The sequence below is a fragment of the Salarias fasciatus genome, chromosome 15 (assembly GCF_902148845.1).
Source record: "Salarias fasciatus chromosome 15, fSalaFa1.1, whole genome shotgun sequence".
Lineage (NCBI taxonomy): Eukaryota > Metazoa > Chordata > Actinopteri > Blenniiformes > Blenniidae > Salarias > Salarias fasciatus.
Genome location: NC_043759.1, coordinates 8285647 through 8301672, shown reverse-complemented (window position 1 = coordinate 8301672; position 16026 = coordinate 8285647). Strand labels below are relative to the sequence as shown.

The following is a 16026-nucleotide window of genomic DNA, read 5'->3' as shown; positions in this document are numbered from 1 at the left end:
TGATGCTGTTATAAAGTTCAGTAAGCTGTCAGTATCAACAACAAAGTAACGTAATCAATAATAAATTAAGGTAAGGAAGCAAGGAAATAGCTTTGCACAAGATGGATTAATAATAAAACAAGTTTTTTTTCCTGATTATATAACTGAATGACAGAAAACTTAATTCAAAGCCCAAAATTAGTCTTTTGAGAGATTTAATGGCAAAAGCTATGTGATCACAATGATTGGGATTATTTTTTTTAACCAATGTGCCCAATGACTGTTTGAAAATGTTTCCCAGTAAATTCCCTATAATATTTTGACTTGCAAAGCTTTCTCTGCTCGTGTTTTCTGCCTCTCTGTGGTTTTACATTGAGATGCATTCATATATTTTTTTTTTATTATTGTTCACTAAAGTTGTCATCGACTCTTGTTATGAAGGGAGTAAAGTTGCAGTATAGATTTTTTTTAACTGGTCTCTGGCGCCACCGTGTGGACACAACATTCAGTTTCGGGTTACTTTTTTTAATCTCGTAATTTGATTGAAAATTGTTATGAAATACAGTCAGTCTTGTATTAGTAGCCTAGGTAATATTGATATAGCCTCTATATCAATATTGTGATGATAGCAGAGTATACTGTTGATGTGTTGTAAACCTGTGGATGGATCTCAATGTGAACTCCTCGTGCCGCTGACCTTACCTCTACACGTGCCACTCCATTGTGCATGTGTATACTTCTGTATTGTGTATGTGTACATTTCTTTATATTCATATGTGTACACTGTGTATTTAGTCTATGTTCATATTTACCAAAAATATGTAATGTATATTTAAATCTGTGCATGACAGGTGAGTTGTTTTTACTCTGTACTTCAGGTGTGATGACAACGAATTTGAATCTTAATACTAAAGTCAGAATTCCTGACATTCCGTACAGTGGAAATGAAAGAAGTTTTTGGGTTTTTTTTCACAGAATAAAATCCGTTTTGTAAGAAAACAGTCGAATGAATCCTTTTCGTCCCTGTGCGGCTGCCGTAGCCGGTCACGTGGTTCCATGCCGTCTGCGTCCCTGGTGTTTAGCGGTGGAGGAGAAAAACACCCGCGTCTTTCTGACTTCTTTTCTTGAATAAAACACAAACAAACAAACATGGAAATCGGAACAGAAATCAGCAAGAAAATAAGAGTGAGTGGAAACGCACGTGTTGGTGAACCGTTCGAGTTCTGCGTCGGAGACGCGCTACGAGCTATTGTTAGCCTGTTAGCTTAAATTTGAGTTAGTCTTTACTTCAAAGACTGACTTCACTTCATCTTTATGCTTAGTAAAAATGTCTGTGGAGTGGTTGGTTTCTTTTTACACTGTCTTAAAGTAAATGTACGGGCGTCAAATGTGTTGTTTTGAGTGTTCGTCAGTGAGAAAGTGTGAATGAATGTGTTCACTTCATCTGCTGCTTTGGTTTTGTTTACATCCCATCAATCTCTGTTTCAGGCTGCCATCAAAGGAAAGCTTCAAGAGCTCGGTGCATACATCGGTAAGCTTAAGACGTTTCTGTAAGATCCCCATAGACGTGTCTCCTCAGATAACATGCTGAATGTGTTCTCTATCTTTTCCTCCTCAGATGAAGACCTTCCTGACTATATCATGGTCATGGTGGCAAACAAAAAAACCTCCCATCAAATGACTGATGATCTGTCTCTTTTCCTTGGAAACAACACTATAAAGTTCACAACCTGGTGAGAGTCATTTTCCCTTCACTGCATGCATCACATGCAAACACTCTTTCTGTCACAGCTTTAATTATTTGTTCATTTTCAGGCTGCAAGGAGTCTTGGAAAAATTACGATCTGTTGCTGGAGGTAAGCTTGTTTCTTTACCTAACTATCCATCCATTCATCTTCTAGGTTAGATTTTTGAGGTTAGAATTTTTTTCATGATCCTGTCTTCTTAATTCAATTGTCTCTTTCTTTCAGAGCCTGCTTCACTCAGACATCAGCTGCAGTCTGACAGTGGTGCTGTTTCAAAAAGCCGAATGACTGCCGGGGAACACAGCAGAGCTGAAGAGTCCAGGTTGTTGATGGTGTCGAGCTCACGCTCTGACAGGACTGAAGCCCGCGTGTCCAGCTCCGCTCATGAGAGCAGGTACCTCCTTCACATGTGATATTGTTATGAGGTTCCCCCACCCCCCACCCGCAGTGTTAAAATACAACCCATTCGTGTTTCTTCTTTGTCAGGAGGGGGACCGTTGAAACCAGTTCCTCACAACTTACCTCAACTGTCAAGCCGCTAATGGAGACGCTCCCCTCGGAGGCAGTTATTGACATCAAACCAGAGATGGACGACGACCTCATTGGTGACGATCCTGTAGATATGAACAACCACGGTCGTACGCACGGCGCATCGAGTAGATCCGCCGCTGAACTCTATAGAGCCGGCCAAGGCAAGTTCACATCCATGGGTTCTGCGGCCACGAGTCGGTCCGCAGAAGGATCCTCTCACTCCAGGCAGCCGCAGGACAGCAGAAGCAGGAGCTCCAGAAATGGATCCAGTAAGGTACTGTGATCCACCGGCAAGCTGTCCAAAACAGACGAGGTCCAGCTTATGTCTGTCAGACAGAAACAACTGTTTTTGCTTCATATTTGACAGGGAAATACTCCTCAAATCTCATTTACAGAATTACCCAGTACATGTGGAAACTATATGAATACACCGTTATATACCTAGCCAACTTTTGGTGACAGTTTATGGTTGAAAAAACAAAAAAAAAATGTTGATGTTCAAAAATGATCTGCTCGTTCAGTCAGAAGAGCTGTCCCGGAAGCGAAAGGCTCCAGTTGCGAGTTCGGTGGTCCGAGTGAGCCGAGCAGCCGATGAAGACAGTGACGAGGTGGAAGAGGACGACCCGAGCTACGGCGGCAGAGGACTGTCCAGCAGAGTGTCTCTCCCCTCCAAACCAGAGCGAAAGTCAGTGTTTTCACCTCACCTCGTTTATTTGCCTCCGTTGTGATATATACTATGTGAAAATGGTTCGCTGAAGTACACACATTTTTACACACATGCAAATAATTGTCTAAAGCAGGAGTGTCAAACATAAGACCCATGGGCTGCTGTTTTCCAGTCTAGCCCACTCAAGATGACATTGAGCTGTGTGTGGCCCCTCAACCAAAGCACTTTAAAGAATTTCTGAAAAGAAACATGATTTGCTCCATCATTAAAATTGTCGTAATAATAGTAAAGTTTGTTCGACGGTCCCCACAGCAAGTCACTGCAAATGGCTCCAAAGCCTGCGCACTTTTTACCCTACCTGGGACAATCAAATGTCTTCTGAGGTTCCACATGTTGAAGGTCAGGATTCAACCCAGAAAGATTCGAAGTAAATCCAAACTACAGAATTAGTTTGATGTTGTGTGAAGCCTTCAAACATTCATATGAGATTAGATCACAGTTCGTTCATGTTCCTCTCCACTCCTCCAGTCACAGACATCAAAATCAACCGCTGCGTTTTCCTCATGACCCCTTTTTTTCAGCTGAGTTGGAGCTTTCACGTTGTTTTCAATGTATGAATGTTATCTCCAGTCAAGGAAAAATTCCTTTCAATCGTATAAAAAAAGAGATGCCTTACAAGGCTATCTGCTGGGCTTTATCAATGTTTTTTTTTTTCTTTCTTTTTCCATTTTTCAGACCGACTCTTCCACCGACCAAGCAAGCCACCAGAAACCTGATACTGAAGGCCATCTCTGAGGCTCAGGACTCCATCACAAAAACTACAGCTTACACAAGTACGTCACCTGCCGCGCTGCGTCTTATCATTAACATCAGTTACGGCAGTCTCACCTTGACCTTTACCCCACAGTACCACAGAGACAGACTGTTCCTGTGGCGCCTCGCACTCGACTGGCCAACAGTGAGGAGATGACCGCAGCCATCCAGCTCGTCCAGGAGCATCTCCACAGCCTGGCCCCAAGGGACCCGGCCTACACCTCCACCAGTCTACCTCCGTCCAGGACGGCCTGTACGTATCCCAGCAGCACACAGAGTGTTTGTCTTTGATCAGGAATAGTTTATGCATCAGGATGGCTGTAAATACACCTCACTGTTACCTGATATAAATCATACAGTGCGTAGCTTTTCCATGCTGTTTGTCTTAAAAGAGCTGCAGTCCGATAGGTTTTCAAAGTTTTCCTGCTCTAAAGCAGCCCTGCAGGCCTGCGACCCTCCAAGACCACTAGTGCCCACCTCTAATGTATAATGTAGATTTGAGGACACATTTGAGTTTATTTTCTGTTCCAGTGACTTTACACCATCGTTCCCCAGCAGGTCCAGAGAGATCTTTAGCTACTCGCCTTCAGCTGGAGAGACACGAAGGAAATAAACCTCATGAATTTGGTGAGTTGTTTGTTCTGATACGTCTACTAATATTTGAACTTTTTGGCTTCATGCTGTTCATGTCTTTCCGCCAGGTGTGGAAGTCACTGCAGGCAGTGAGGGAAAGGCGTCCGATACACGCTCCTTCATCGTCAGTCGGGGTCAGGTGGAAGAATCTCCGGCCAGACACCAGCAGCACGTTCTGTCGTCTTTACCACGCACGGTTCAAGCCAGGTCTGCTCTTCACTCTGCGTCCGGACGGCCTTATTCTCACATCTGTGTGTCTGCTGCACTTCATCTCACCTCTCTCTGCTTCGTCTTTCTGCCTCCAGTAAGGACAGAGTGGAGTCCAACAGCCCCAAATTCATCGTGACGCTGGATGGAGTCCCGAGCCCGCTGGGGAACCTGGCCGACTGTGACATGGAGCTGGATCATGTGAGACCCCCCACCAAGGTCACTGAGGCCGGTGGCCACGCCCACAAGCAGCCCAAAGTCAGCATCCTGGACAGGATACAAAGCACCGTCCCATCATCAGAAGGTCAGATCATGTGCCTTCTCTCCCAAAAAATCTCTCCACAGTAGAACATATAAACCACAATAAGTGTGAGACGCTGAATTAGCAAGATTTCTGTAAAGAACAGCAAAAGATTTTGATAATTTCTGTAAAAATACTTCGTGTAGCTTCTCATCTACAATCAGCCCTAAAGATTTTGTTTCACCCGTTCTTGCCGACAGATGACTTGCTGGACGTAGAGATGGCAGAAGACGAAGACGAAGACGACGTCCCTCTGAAGAAGCAAAAGGTGCTGGAGCGCTGCAAGTTCTGGCCGGTCTGCAAGAGCGGAGATGAGTGTCTGTACCATCACCCGACAACCCAGTGCAAGTGAGCGGACGGAAGCAGGCCTGGAGATTTTCTCATTTAAAAAAATAAACAAAATCCATTCATGCATTGTGTTTTGTTTTCCTGAAGGACGTTTCCCAACTGCAAGTTTGGAGATAAATGCCTCTTTGTGCATCCTAACTGTAAATACGACGCGCGGTGCACCAAGCCAGACTGTCCCTTCACTCACGTGAGCCGCAGGAGCGCCGCGGCTCCTCCGCCCAGACCAGGTACTGTCTGCCCGCCGTTCAGCCCCGTCGTCAGCACGGTTAGGATAGAATCTGTGCAGATTATACCAAATAATGCGCAAAAATAACTGAAGGAAAGGTGTAATTAGATGTCATTTTGCGCCCCGTGTCCGCAGCGCTGCAGCCGTTACAAAGCACAAGCGTGTGCCGCTTCTTCCCAGACTGCATGAAGATGGACTGCCCCTTCTTTCATCCCAAGGTAAAACCTGTGTGTTAATTTGATTGGTTTAAGGTTGTCAAGTGGGCAATCCGTCGCTTTTAAAATCCTGAACCGCTGTGCATTTTCCAGGCTTGTCGCTTTGCGGCGCAGTGCAAACGAGCCGGATGTACCTTTTACCACCCGACCACAGCCGTGCCTCCCAGACACGCCCTGAAGTGGACCAAAGCACAGAGCAGGTGAAGCTCTCCCTCTCGGCTGCATGTCAAAGTAAAACAAATAGTCCTCTGTTTTCTGTATCAACCCCAACTTTTCTCTTTCTTTCTCACAGCTAATTTTACGCACTGCGAGTCAGCCACAAACCTCCTGGTCAACATGTGAAGCTCCGGAAGATGTGTGCCTCGAGTGTCCATGGATTATTATTACATTTATCTACTTTTCTTTCTCTTAACTTGTTGTTTTAGAAGGATTTTTAAGTGGATTGTCTTGTTTGAAATTTTACCGTTTCGCTGATGCTCAAGAAATAATAAATAATTGACTATTGCGTTTAAATTTCATTTTCTCCTCAGTCTCACTCTCTTCACGCTCCTCATTTGGCACAACATGATGATTTTTAGTGAATCAGTTGCAGTTTATTATATTCGGGTCTGTCTTGATGAGAGTGACATTTGGTGCAGTGAAATCTAAAATGAGGAAATACTGATATTTCTCAGCGTAGGATTTACACTTGTTCATGGGTGAGGAAACTTTCAAGATCTCTGCATACACGGCTGTGCTTTATCATAACAGTGACATTTAGGCCTTTGTACCGTTGCTGCACACAACTAAAGGCAACAAATTTGTTAATCCAATTCAGAATCTTCAATAAGAGTCTACAAATGGAAAAAGTGCCAGTGCTGGCCAAGATGGATGACTACATACCGGTGTCTTTAAGACCACACATCACGAAGAGCTTGGGGCTCCTTCTCCATTGCTCCAGACCGCAGGTCACTCAGGAACCACATCCTCCTCAGATCACAGTCACATTAGAAGACGCAGTGGGTCTCCGGCTGCACTGGACATGGCTGGTTCTTGGTTCTTTCAGGTGAGAGTGAAGTATTGTGACTTTTCAAACCAATTCAACACCATTCTGCCGTCCTTGCTGAGAGAAATTAACTCCTGGGGTGACAGCTTCCAGTTTTTCTCCATTGGTTTGGCTAGTTTTTTTTTGTTTTGTTTTGTTTTTTTTGTTTGTTTGTTTTGGTTTGGTTTTTTAATAATAAAGTACATTCTCAAAACAACATGGACAAACCTCAAAACTTTTAACAGAACGGTATTTATCACTCAGTACACCCCATTGCAAATGTCTTCGTACATTTCTCTGTCTCAGAAAAAGTGAGCTGTGAAACTTCATTTACAGCACTGTAGGCTCCATACAATTTCCCTTTCTTTTTCCTTTAGTTTTGGTTTGATAGACGGAAGTTACTTTGTGTGTGAATAAACAAAAAAATCAAATTTCCTTGGCAGTATGAGAGCAAGGTGTAAAGTCAGAACTTGAAGGTTTTTCTTACTGTAAAATGCTTTTTTAATCTTCTTCAGTTTTGTATGCAGTATGTCTAATGTTAGCTAAAAATAAATAAATAAATAAAAAGATTACCAAACAGCTCAGTAAGCATATGTGAATGAAGGACTGGGATATTTCAATGGCCGTCTCCATTAACAAAATGCAGAGAGATATGAGCTTTTGCAAGTGAATCATGGTGTTTTAATGAACTGTAAGGCTGTTTAGCGAAAAGATCTTGAGAGTTTTGAAAATGTAATTTCTGTAATCAAAGGAGAAAACTGTAAAACTTACTGTTTATCCTGAGAAAGCAGGGTCTTGACTGCTTGGGTAAAGGTGGTTTTAACAAAAATACAAAGGTATTTCAATCACTTTAATATGAATGGTTTAAATGTGAACTGTCACTAATTTAATTCCAAACCTGGAGGCGAATAGTAATCGTTTGAAGGACTATTCTCGATGCTTCTTCCTCATATTAACTCATTGAACATAATTGTTTTTGTGGACACTTGATTGAAAAAAAAGGTAACCCATTTTTAAGGGTTTGGAGGCGGAAATATGTGTTTTTCGTTTGAAAATTGCTGTTAAAGCTGTTATGTGACATTTAGCGAACACGTGTTTGAGGTCTGCTGTAAGTGTCGCTTCTGCCACAAGAGGGCGCAACCGAGCACACGCGATGACGTCATTTTAGTCGAAGTCAAAAGCCCACTGAGCTCGAGCTGTTTTCGCCGGGTGCGGTGGCGCGCGCCTGTAATCCAAGCTACCGGGAGGCTGAGGCTGGCGGATCGTTTGAGCTCAGGAGCTCTGAGCTGCAGCGGACTATGCCGATCGGGTGTCCGCACTAAGTTCGGTATCGATATGGTGCTCCTGGGGGAGCCCGGGACCACCAGGTCGCCTAAGGAGGGGTGCACCGGCCCAGGTCGGAAACGGAGCAGGTCAAAGCCCCCGTGCCGCTCAGTAGTGGGATCGCGCCTGTGAATAGACGCTGTAGTGCAGCCTGAGTAATACAGCGGGACCCAGTCTTTTTCACACACTGCTCTTTCAACATAAACATATAGCGTCAGATTTTTACCGCACAGCAGCGCTATCGATGTTTATTTTTCTCCTTGTTGCCTTCGAACTGCTCCATGAAGCTGCTGCAGCGCCTGTCCTACACCGCCTCCTCCTGGAGGACACGTGGAACTACACGTAAACGTCCAGTACTGCCCCGCAGGGGGCGACAAACTCACGTTGTTCAAGAGCCGCTGGTGAGTCACTTCAAATTTACATTTATTGGTGCTTTTCGACTGCTTGATCACAGAACATTTACCAACCGCTTTAGAGAACACAATAAAGACTGTTACCCGGCCGCGTGCAAACCCGAATGACTAATTTAAATACACAGGCGCAATGTGGTGTTAATGGCGGTGGGACGTGATCATTTCACTTTTCTGAGCAGATTTTTGCATGGATTTTCCAGTCCTATAGCAAGTGTTTGACGGTAATTCGTGCCACTGGAATGGCCTCAGTATGTGTGTGTGTGTGTGTGTGCGCGCGCGTGTGTGTGTGTCTGTGTGTGCGTGTGTGTGTGTGTGTTCACTAAGTTGAATAAAACAGTATATATATATATTTTTTATATCATTTTCCTTCCTTTTGACTTCACTCAGATTTGTGGTTTTTCCCACATGCTGTAGCTTTCATGTTTATCATGGTTTTGAACATTTGTTCATATGTATTGAGCCTTTTTGCAGTTTTTTGTGGGTTTCAGACAACCAAAAGCCCCCCACCCCCCACCCCCCACCCCCCAAAGTGTCTGCACGCCCACACCGGTGGGTGATGTGGCCATGGAGGCACAACCTGCATTGCTGACATTTGCCTCATTTTCCAGTTTTGTTGAGGTGTGTGTGGGATGACAGCATCATCCTCCGTCACTGACATGCAGTGTGGTCACAGTCTTTACCTCCGATCAGAGGTTTGTTCAACCACTGAATACACCTGTGTGGGTGTACTGAAATGTTGGGTTTCATTCTTTTGGAAATCTGTAAAATTATTCAGTCTTTTATTTATTTATTTTTTTTTTACCATTGCAGTCAGTTAAGTTATTGAATTCACTTGATTCACCTGCTGTAACTCCTGCCAACATTCTTCAGTCACATTATCATCGGCGGTTCTCTGTTTTTATGGACAGTCCATCGCAGCACACACACAGACGGACAACCACACAGACTGTGGGAGGAAACCCATGCGCACACACATGGGGAGAACAAGCAAACTCCACACAGAAAGATGTTTGAACTCATGACCTTCTCCTTGTGAGGTGAGAGCACTAACCATTGCTGGCAACCAAACAAGTGAAGTATGTTTTAATGTAGATTTTATGATCAAGTCCTACCTAATACCTGAATAATGGTAAAGGAATCCTTCTAAAAAGTTGTAATAATTTGTCTATCTCCATCTATTTTCTTATTTTAATCATGATGTTCCTGTGCAAATGATGATGACTTTGTTAAAACCAGGCCAAAAAAAGACAAGAAGTGAAAATAACAGCATCATTTTCTGCAGACTGGACTTTTGCACGTTTGATACAGTGACTCATGGATGTCCTTTATTCTGTTGTACATATTTAACCCACAATATGTGCAAGTATTGTTATTTTGCAGTCATCAGCGTCTAAACAAACCTTTTAATATTCTGGCATTTGTTCGAAACCTCCTACGGTCACTTCCAAGCAGAGGAGATCACAGATGAGGGCATCTCAGTTTGGTATCTACGGAAAGACGGAGGGTTTTTCCGAGTGAACTGATCAAAACAGAGAATACCACGGTTTCTCCTCACAGCTGTGCTCATCAGTTATTTACCGATTGTTACGTAAAGTCGACTTTGAGATCCCAAACAGCGGCATTTAGAGTGACAAGCATTGGTAAATGAATTTGAATTGATCAATGTTTTTGAGCACCTCAGACAGTTAACCAAATCAAACTCTAGTCAGCAGACGTGTGTTGATCTATCCTGGCTCTGTGTTTTCATCACACCACATTCAGGTCTCGGTTAAGTCGAAATTGAATAATCAGATTCCCTCGTTAGCCTCTCTTTTCTTTTTTACAGCCTCAACTCTTTTGGACAGCGTTAAATGCCAAGTATTAGAAATGTCTGCCCTTGCCCAAGCTCTTCAAAATTCCTGTGATGGTGGAACATGTTTTTGTGTGGGAGGACTGTTCTGCCAAGCAAAGCTGTTTTAGTCCTGATTCTTTTTTTTTTTTTTTTCTCACAAGAAAATCTTGTTCTTGCACCACCAAATGCTATCGCGTGATGGGGGCAAACAAGAAGAAAAGGACTAACAAGTAAAGGGCACCACGACTTTAGATTCATCACACCATCCAGTTTTATCAGGATTTTCTGTTTGATGAGTCATCGGTGTGTGTGTGTGTGTGTGTGTGTGTGTGTGTGTGTGTGTTGCAAACACTCGTTTTCCCCTATGTCTATCTACGTTCAGTATATCTCAAAACTCTGCAAAGTGTACATGTTCTCGAGGATTTCCCGCACTTTAGGATTTTCACAACGATTCATTTAGAGAGACAGAAATTGGGGGGGGGGGGTCTGTAGTTTCTGCATTGGGGGGGTTTGGAGCCATTTCCCTGATTCTCTGAACACTGTGTCACTTGTTGTGCAGCTGCTGTCAAGCTTTGAAGTGTCTCACAACCTTGGAAATCACCATGAATCGTGTAAATACTCAGAGATCAGTCATCCATGTGGAGTTTTGGGATGTGCCGTCTCTTGGGGATCAAGTCGAAACACACAGTAGTATCAACTGAAAAAAGAGGAAGAAGGAATTCCCACAGTGCCCTGGCGCCACAAATGCAAAACCGCACTGAATTCAAGTTAAAAACGGTTGCAGTTTAGGTTTTAATTTAACCCTGTGGCGCCGCCAACTGCAGGTTCTTGTCGGTAACCGGGCGCCTGTTTAACATGTGAGGCTGTAAACATCCCCCGATGCTCACTGTCAGCGTGAAATGACATGTCAGGACATTTTTCTCGATTTCTCTAGATTCGCTTGTTGTGCTTGCACTTTCCATCAAACATGTGATTTCCAGTCTAATGCAACTCACCCCGATTCTTACCAGAAGCCACATCACGTATACAGCTAATTGTACAGACAGTCTCTCGATGCGTGTGTGTGTGTGAGAGAGAGAGAGAGAGAGAGAGAGAGAGAGAGAGAGAGAGAGAGAGAGAGAGGAGGAGTGATAGAAGGGCAAAGAAAAGAAGGAAGAAAGAGTCTCATTACTCATTAAGTGGTGAGCCAAGTTCTTCTCAGCACTCGTTCTCGTCTCCTCCTCTCTCTCTCGTTCTCTCTCTCTTTCTCACCAGGGCTCACACACATTCACCACACACACACACACACAAACTACAAAAAAAGAAAAAACAAGACCAAAGCAGAAGTGGACAACAACACAGGGTTTCGGTCGCCGCGGTTGGCTATGGCTCAGGGCTCGGACAGCAATGGCACAAGCTACAAGTCCCCGTCACCTGGAAGCAGACCGGTGAGTGTGCACGTTCTCTCTTCACCTGCTCCTGTTTTCATTGATGCCTCACAGAGGTCTTCACTGTTTAAGCTCCATTCGAAGCATGTGGACTGGATGCCTTCATCCTCAGTCGTCCCCTGGCTGCATGGCTTCTTAGTTCTCTTCTGGGCAGAAACAGACTCGCTCCTCTTGCCTTTGTGGGCTCTTTTCACAGTTTCTCACAATGTTTCACATGCACACATGGGCTGGAGGCATGACTCGCCTCAAGTGTAGGCTTTTGTGAACTGCAAAATTCATCACTCGCCCAGATAGTGGGAATCCTTTGTTTTTTTATTTGTTTTTTTTTTTTTTCTCTCGTTGCAAGTCCTCAAACTGTGAATGGCTTGTGAGCTGTCAGGAACAGACAGCACAGCGTGCTGAATACAGCATGTACTGTACATCTCTGTGCATGTGAGACGCTGCCCAGCATCCTCAGGGCTGGCTGGCTGGCTGCTTTCACGTGTGCCAGTCATGCAGCGCGCTCACACTCAGATCTGCTCCTGAAAAGAAATAACATCCAGTGATACGGTGCCACACATGTTCAGCAGTTGAGCATTTACTGGTCCGTTTTAAGTGATGTGTGAGAAACTGATGTGCTGCCGCGTCGACGCAGAACTGACTCAACATTTTGAAAAGGATTACTTATTGTGATACCAAGAAGATGGAGTGTTCAGGACATGAAACAGGGTGTGAGTTGTACCTAACTGATGAGTCAGCCACTCCCCGGCCCAGCCCTTCTCATTAGGCGTGATGTTCAGCCCGTCTTCCGTCAAACGGTCACTAAAGGCGAGAAAACGGGGAAACCAGCCAGGACGCTGAGTGACTTTCCGCAGGTCCCCTGCAAAGCCGCTGAATGTCTGCACTCTGCTTCATCCAGAGCTCCTCAGACGACGCAAAGAAGGTGATGCGGAGGGAGAAGAACCGGATCGCCGCTCAGAAAAGCAGGATGAGGCAAACCCAGAAAGCCGACAGCCTTCACCTGGTGAGGACCTCTCCTTCTCTGCAGCCATCTCAACATTCATTCACACCGTCCTGACCTCTGCTCCTTCAGACGTTTAACAAAGAGACATGGGCAGCCTGGCTAAAGCTCACACACTAGACAAAGTTTGCTAGAAAAGGCATTAATAAGTTCAAATTCCAGAGAAAGGGAGATGCATGCACTCTTAAGATACATTCATATGAACCGCCCTGACGCAGCAGTGATTGTTGAGCGTCCTAAAAGTTCCTGATTTAGTTCTAATGACCCACATAATACCGTCCGAAATGCTTTTTATGAACCCGTGCAACACACTGAGGCCTATTTTTGCTGTGTATTTATAAAACGCTACCTGACCATGTGGCGATGTGTCATGGCTTCTGTCGGGCTGCACGCTTGGACGCTGCTCTGTGTGTTTGCAGAAAATTAAGGAATAAATTAGCACGTGTGGGCAATCACTCCTTTTTTTTTTTTGTTGTTGCAGCAGAATGAATCCAGAGCCAGGGATTGAGCACTGCATGTAACAAGAGGAGCACCCTGCCCTCTGTTCACTGCTCGTTTTATTTTAGCCCGTAGCCTGTAGCATGTCGCGGATGATAGTCAGTCCAGGATTCAGCCAGCCGGAGCAGAGAGCAGCTCTGTGGACGCCATGTTCAGTTTATTCGCATCTCTTCATTGATTGATTTCAGTTCTTCTGACATCAGCCCATCGGACCACATGTCCACCTGCCGTGAGACTCGTTTCTGCAACAAAATAAATGCTTTGATAAATGTGCTCGGTCAACATGAGGTTCTCAGTAAAGCTCCTGATTCTGATCTTCAGCAAAGCTGCACTGTAGACGGGTGAAGATTCAAAGTAACTCATTTGAATTCACCAGCGTCCTTCTAGTGAAATATGGCGTATATATTCAACCTCTTTTTTCCTCTTTCACAAAGTCACAGAGAACGCCAGGGGACCACAGAGCATAGTCTGTGGTTTTACTTTCACAGTCTCACTACATAAACAGGAAGGTGAATTTTTCCCTCTCAGTGACACGGTGGCTGGTTTCCTGTTTCTTCTGTAGTAATTTTTTTCTTCTTCTCTTCTGTGTAAATGAGCTTGAATGCAGTACGTCGTGGGCAGACGGGGAGAGAAAGGCAGTCACTTCTTGTAAAGCAGTGTTATCAGTGGGCTGCATTTGACTAAGTGACGCAAGTAGCAGGGGTTTGCCCAGAGCCTCTGTGACAGTAAAGCTTCACAGCTCAGCGTTTTAATCTCTGGCCCATAAAGAGATGACCTTTTCTTCAGCAAAGTGGGAGATTTCTCCACCACTGCCATTCCCCGCACAAAAACAAAGTGTGTCAAGCACTGACGTATATACGCTCTCTCTATTTGTAGTATTTGAAAGTTGTCGATCAGTGAGAACGACACCTTGACCCACTTTGTTTTGAAAGACTTAAAATGCTTCAAGCGGCAGGTTTTCTGATTGTGCAGCTGCTGCAGTGAACTGCTGTAGTTTCTGTTAATGTCATGGTTAGAATACTAGTACTTTTTTTTTTTTTTTGCCTTTTGGGACACTTAACTAATGATTTAAAATGTATTTATTAATAAAAGGAACATTTCATATTAATGACACTGATATTTTTGCAGTACTAATTAATGCATTGCTACATTTATCCTCACATAAGAGAAAGTTTTATTACAAATACCATAGAATTGCAGGCAATCTTTATGAGGGAATGAAACTCTCACTTAGAAAGACTTGGTTCTGATCTTTGCGCTGATTTGAAAAACAAAACATGCTTTTTTACGGTTATGTTGCAGATGCAGAGCAGATCCACGTTGTTAGCTGCACTTGGCTAACATTGTAGCATGTTAGCATCTGCAAGGCTACTTACATAAGTAAAGTAAAGTCCAAATGTGTGGCTGTAAAATGTAACAGTCTGAAACTTTCAATGAAACCCAGGTGCTGTTTTGGAATGAATGAAACAGATTAAAAACAGATCAATCAGCAATTGGATGACTGTAAAAGTCATTCACCAGACTACTGTTGACGCCATTTACAGTAAGTCTGCATAAAAACAGCGACCTGACTGTGTTTTCACGTTAAACATTAACTATGTTAAACTTCAGAAAGTTCCTTTAGAGTTTAAGGTCTGAATTGTGCAGAACAACAACAGTAATCAGTTTGACTTTTTATCTGGAAGAGCTAAACAGAGTAGTGGTTCTCTAATTCTGAGGCATATTTAGTTAAAATGCATACTTATGTGATTGAGTTTGGCGTGTAACACCAGCTGCAGATGATAAAAGCACAACAGATTTCACATTAAAAGCACTGTTTTGCTGTTTGAAGGATGAATTTATGCCTGAACTTCCTCCCCTCTGGGTTTCCAGGAGAGCGAGAACCTGGAGAAGGAGAACGCCGCCCTGAGGAAGGAGGTGAAGCAGCTGACGGAGGAGGCCAAGTACCTGACGTCCGTGCTGAGCAGCCACGAGCCGCTGTGCACCGGCCTGGCGCCGCAGACCCCCGACCTCCTCTACCCTCCTCACCACGGCAGCTACCACCAGCACATCGCTGTCCCACACTACCAGCCCTGACCCGCCCGACTAACCCAAGATGTGCTGCGAAACAGACGACTGACCTCAATGGAAAGAGACTGGAGATGTGTCTAGAGATGCCGAATTGTAAAGAAAAAAGAAAAAACCTGAGCACAGAATCTCCCAGTATTCCAAACTATTTATTTAGCTTCTGCTCAATGTTTTCTTTTTGACCAGTGACCTGTTTGTGACCTTCATGAGGAGATTTATCAACCAGTCTTTGTTTACATTGGGAGAAATGACTGACCGAGTATGTTTTAGGTGACTCAGGCTATATTTTTGTAAATTGCTTATTTTCATCATTCCGTCATGTCTTGTGGGTTTTTTTCCCCCCCTCGTCGTTTTGTTTCACTGTGTAAATGTTGATCGACATTGCTCAGGAGCTTCTGACCAATTTGAATGTGGACAAAGAGAATGTAAAGTCAAGATCCCTGTAAAAGAAAGGCTTACGTGCACCAGAAAGCAAGCAAGAAAGAAGGGGCATTTTAAAGGATCTTGACATGTGTACTGGTGAGAAAGCTGATGTGTGACAAGAGCCAGCAGATCTATTTATTAAATGTGACACCTTTTGGATGATCATGTGTGTCCTTAAAGGAGTTATTATTTTTAATGTTGTTGTTGCCTTCAAGCAGTGTAGTTTGAGTGCTGCTGATATTGTCAACCACTGTAAAGTAAACCCTAGATGGCACTGTTGACCAGAACGACAGCGGAAGTCACAGTAGGAGACAGTATAAAGCTGAAAACTAGGAGGATTTACAGATTATTTTGT

The 16026-nt window shown here is 44.0% G+C and overlaps 2 protein-coding genes across 3 annotated transcripts; both read left to right on the top strand.

The window, feature by feature from the left end:
• Positions 1 to 1022: 1022 nt before the first annotated feature.
• Positions 1023 to 6172, top strand: zc3h14 (zinc finger CCCH-type containing 14). Of its 2 annotated transcripts, none has more exons than XM_030109898.1 (17): positions 1023 to 1164; positions 1468 to 1510; positions 1598 to 1712; positions 1795 to 1835; positions 1950 to 2118; positions 2211 to 2529; positions 2777 to 2940; positions 3658 to 3755; positions 3830 to 3988; positions 4294 to 4362; positions 4437 to 4575; positions 4674 to 4879; positions 5077 to 5224; positions 5312 to 5451; positions 5586 to 5668; positions 5759 to 5865; positions 5958 to 6172. In XM_030109898.1, exons 1-17 carry the CDS (start codon positions 1129 to 1131, stop codon positions 5959 to 5961), a joined length of 2040 nt encoding a protein of 679 aa, XP_029965758.1. In that variant the 5' UTR covers positions 1023 to 1128; the 3' UTR covers positions 5962 to 6172. The 2 variants fall into 2 exon arrangements, with proteins under 2 accessions (XP_029965758.1, XP_029965757.1); XM_030109897.1 differs by having other exon boundaries at positions 4291 to 4362.
• A 5251-nt stretch (positions 6173 to 11423) lies between these two features.
• Positions 11424 to 15715, top strand: batf (basic leucine zipper transcription factor, ATF-like). The gene is made up of 3 exons (XM_030109901.1): positions 11424 to 11683; positions 12582 to 12686; positions 15054 to 15715. Exons 1-3 carry the CDS (start codon positions 11621 to 11623, stop codon positions 15255 to 15257), a joined length of 372 nt encoding a protein of 123 aa, XP_029965761.1. The 5' UTR covers positions 11424 to 11620; the 3' UTR covers positions 15258 to 15715.
• The last annotated feature ends 311 nt before the right edge of the window (positions 15716 to 16026 follow it).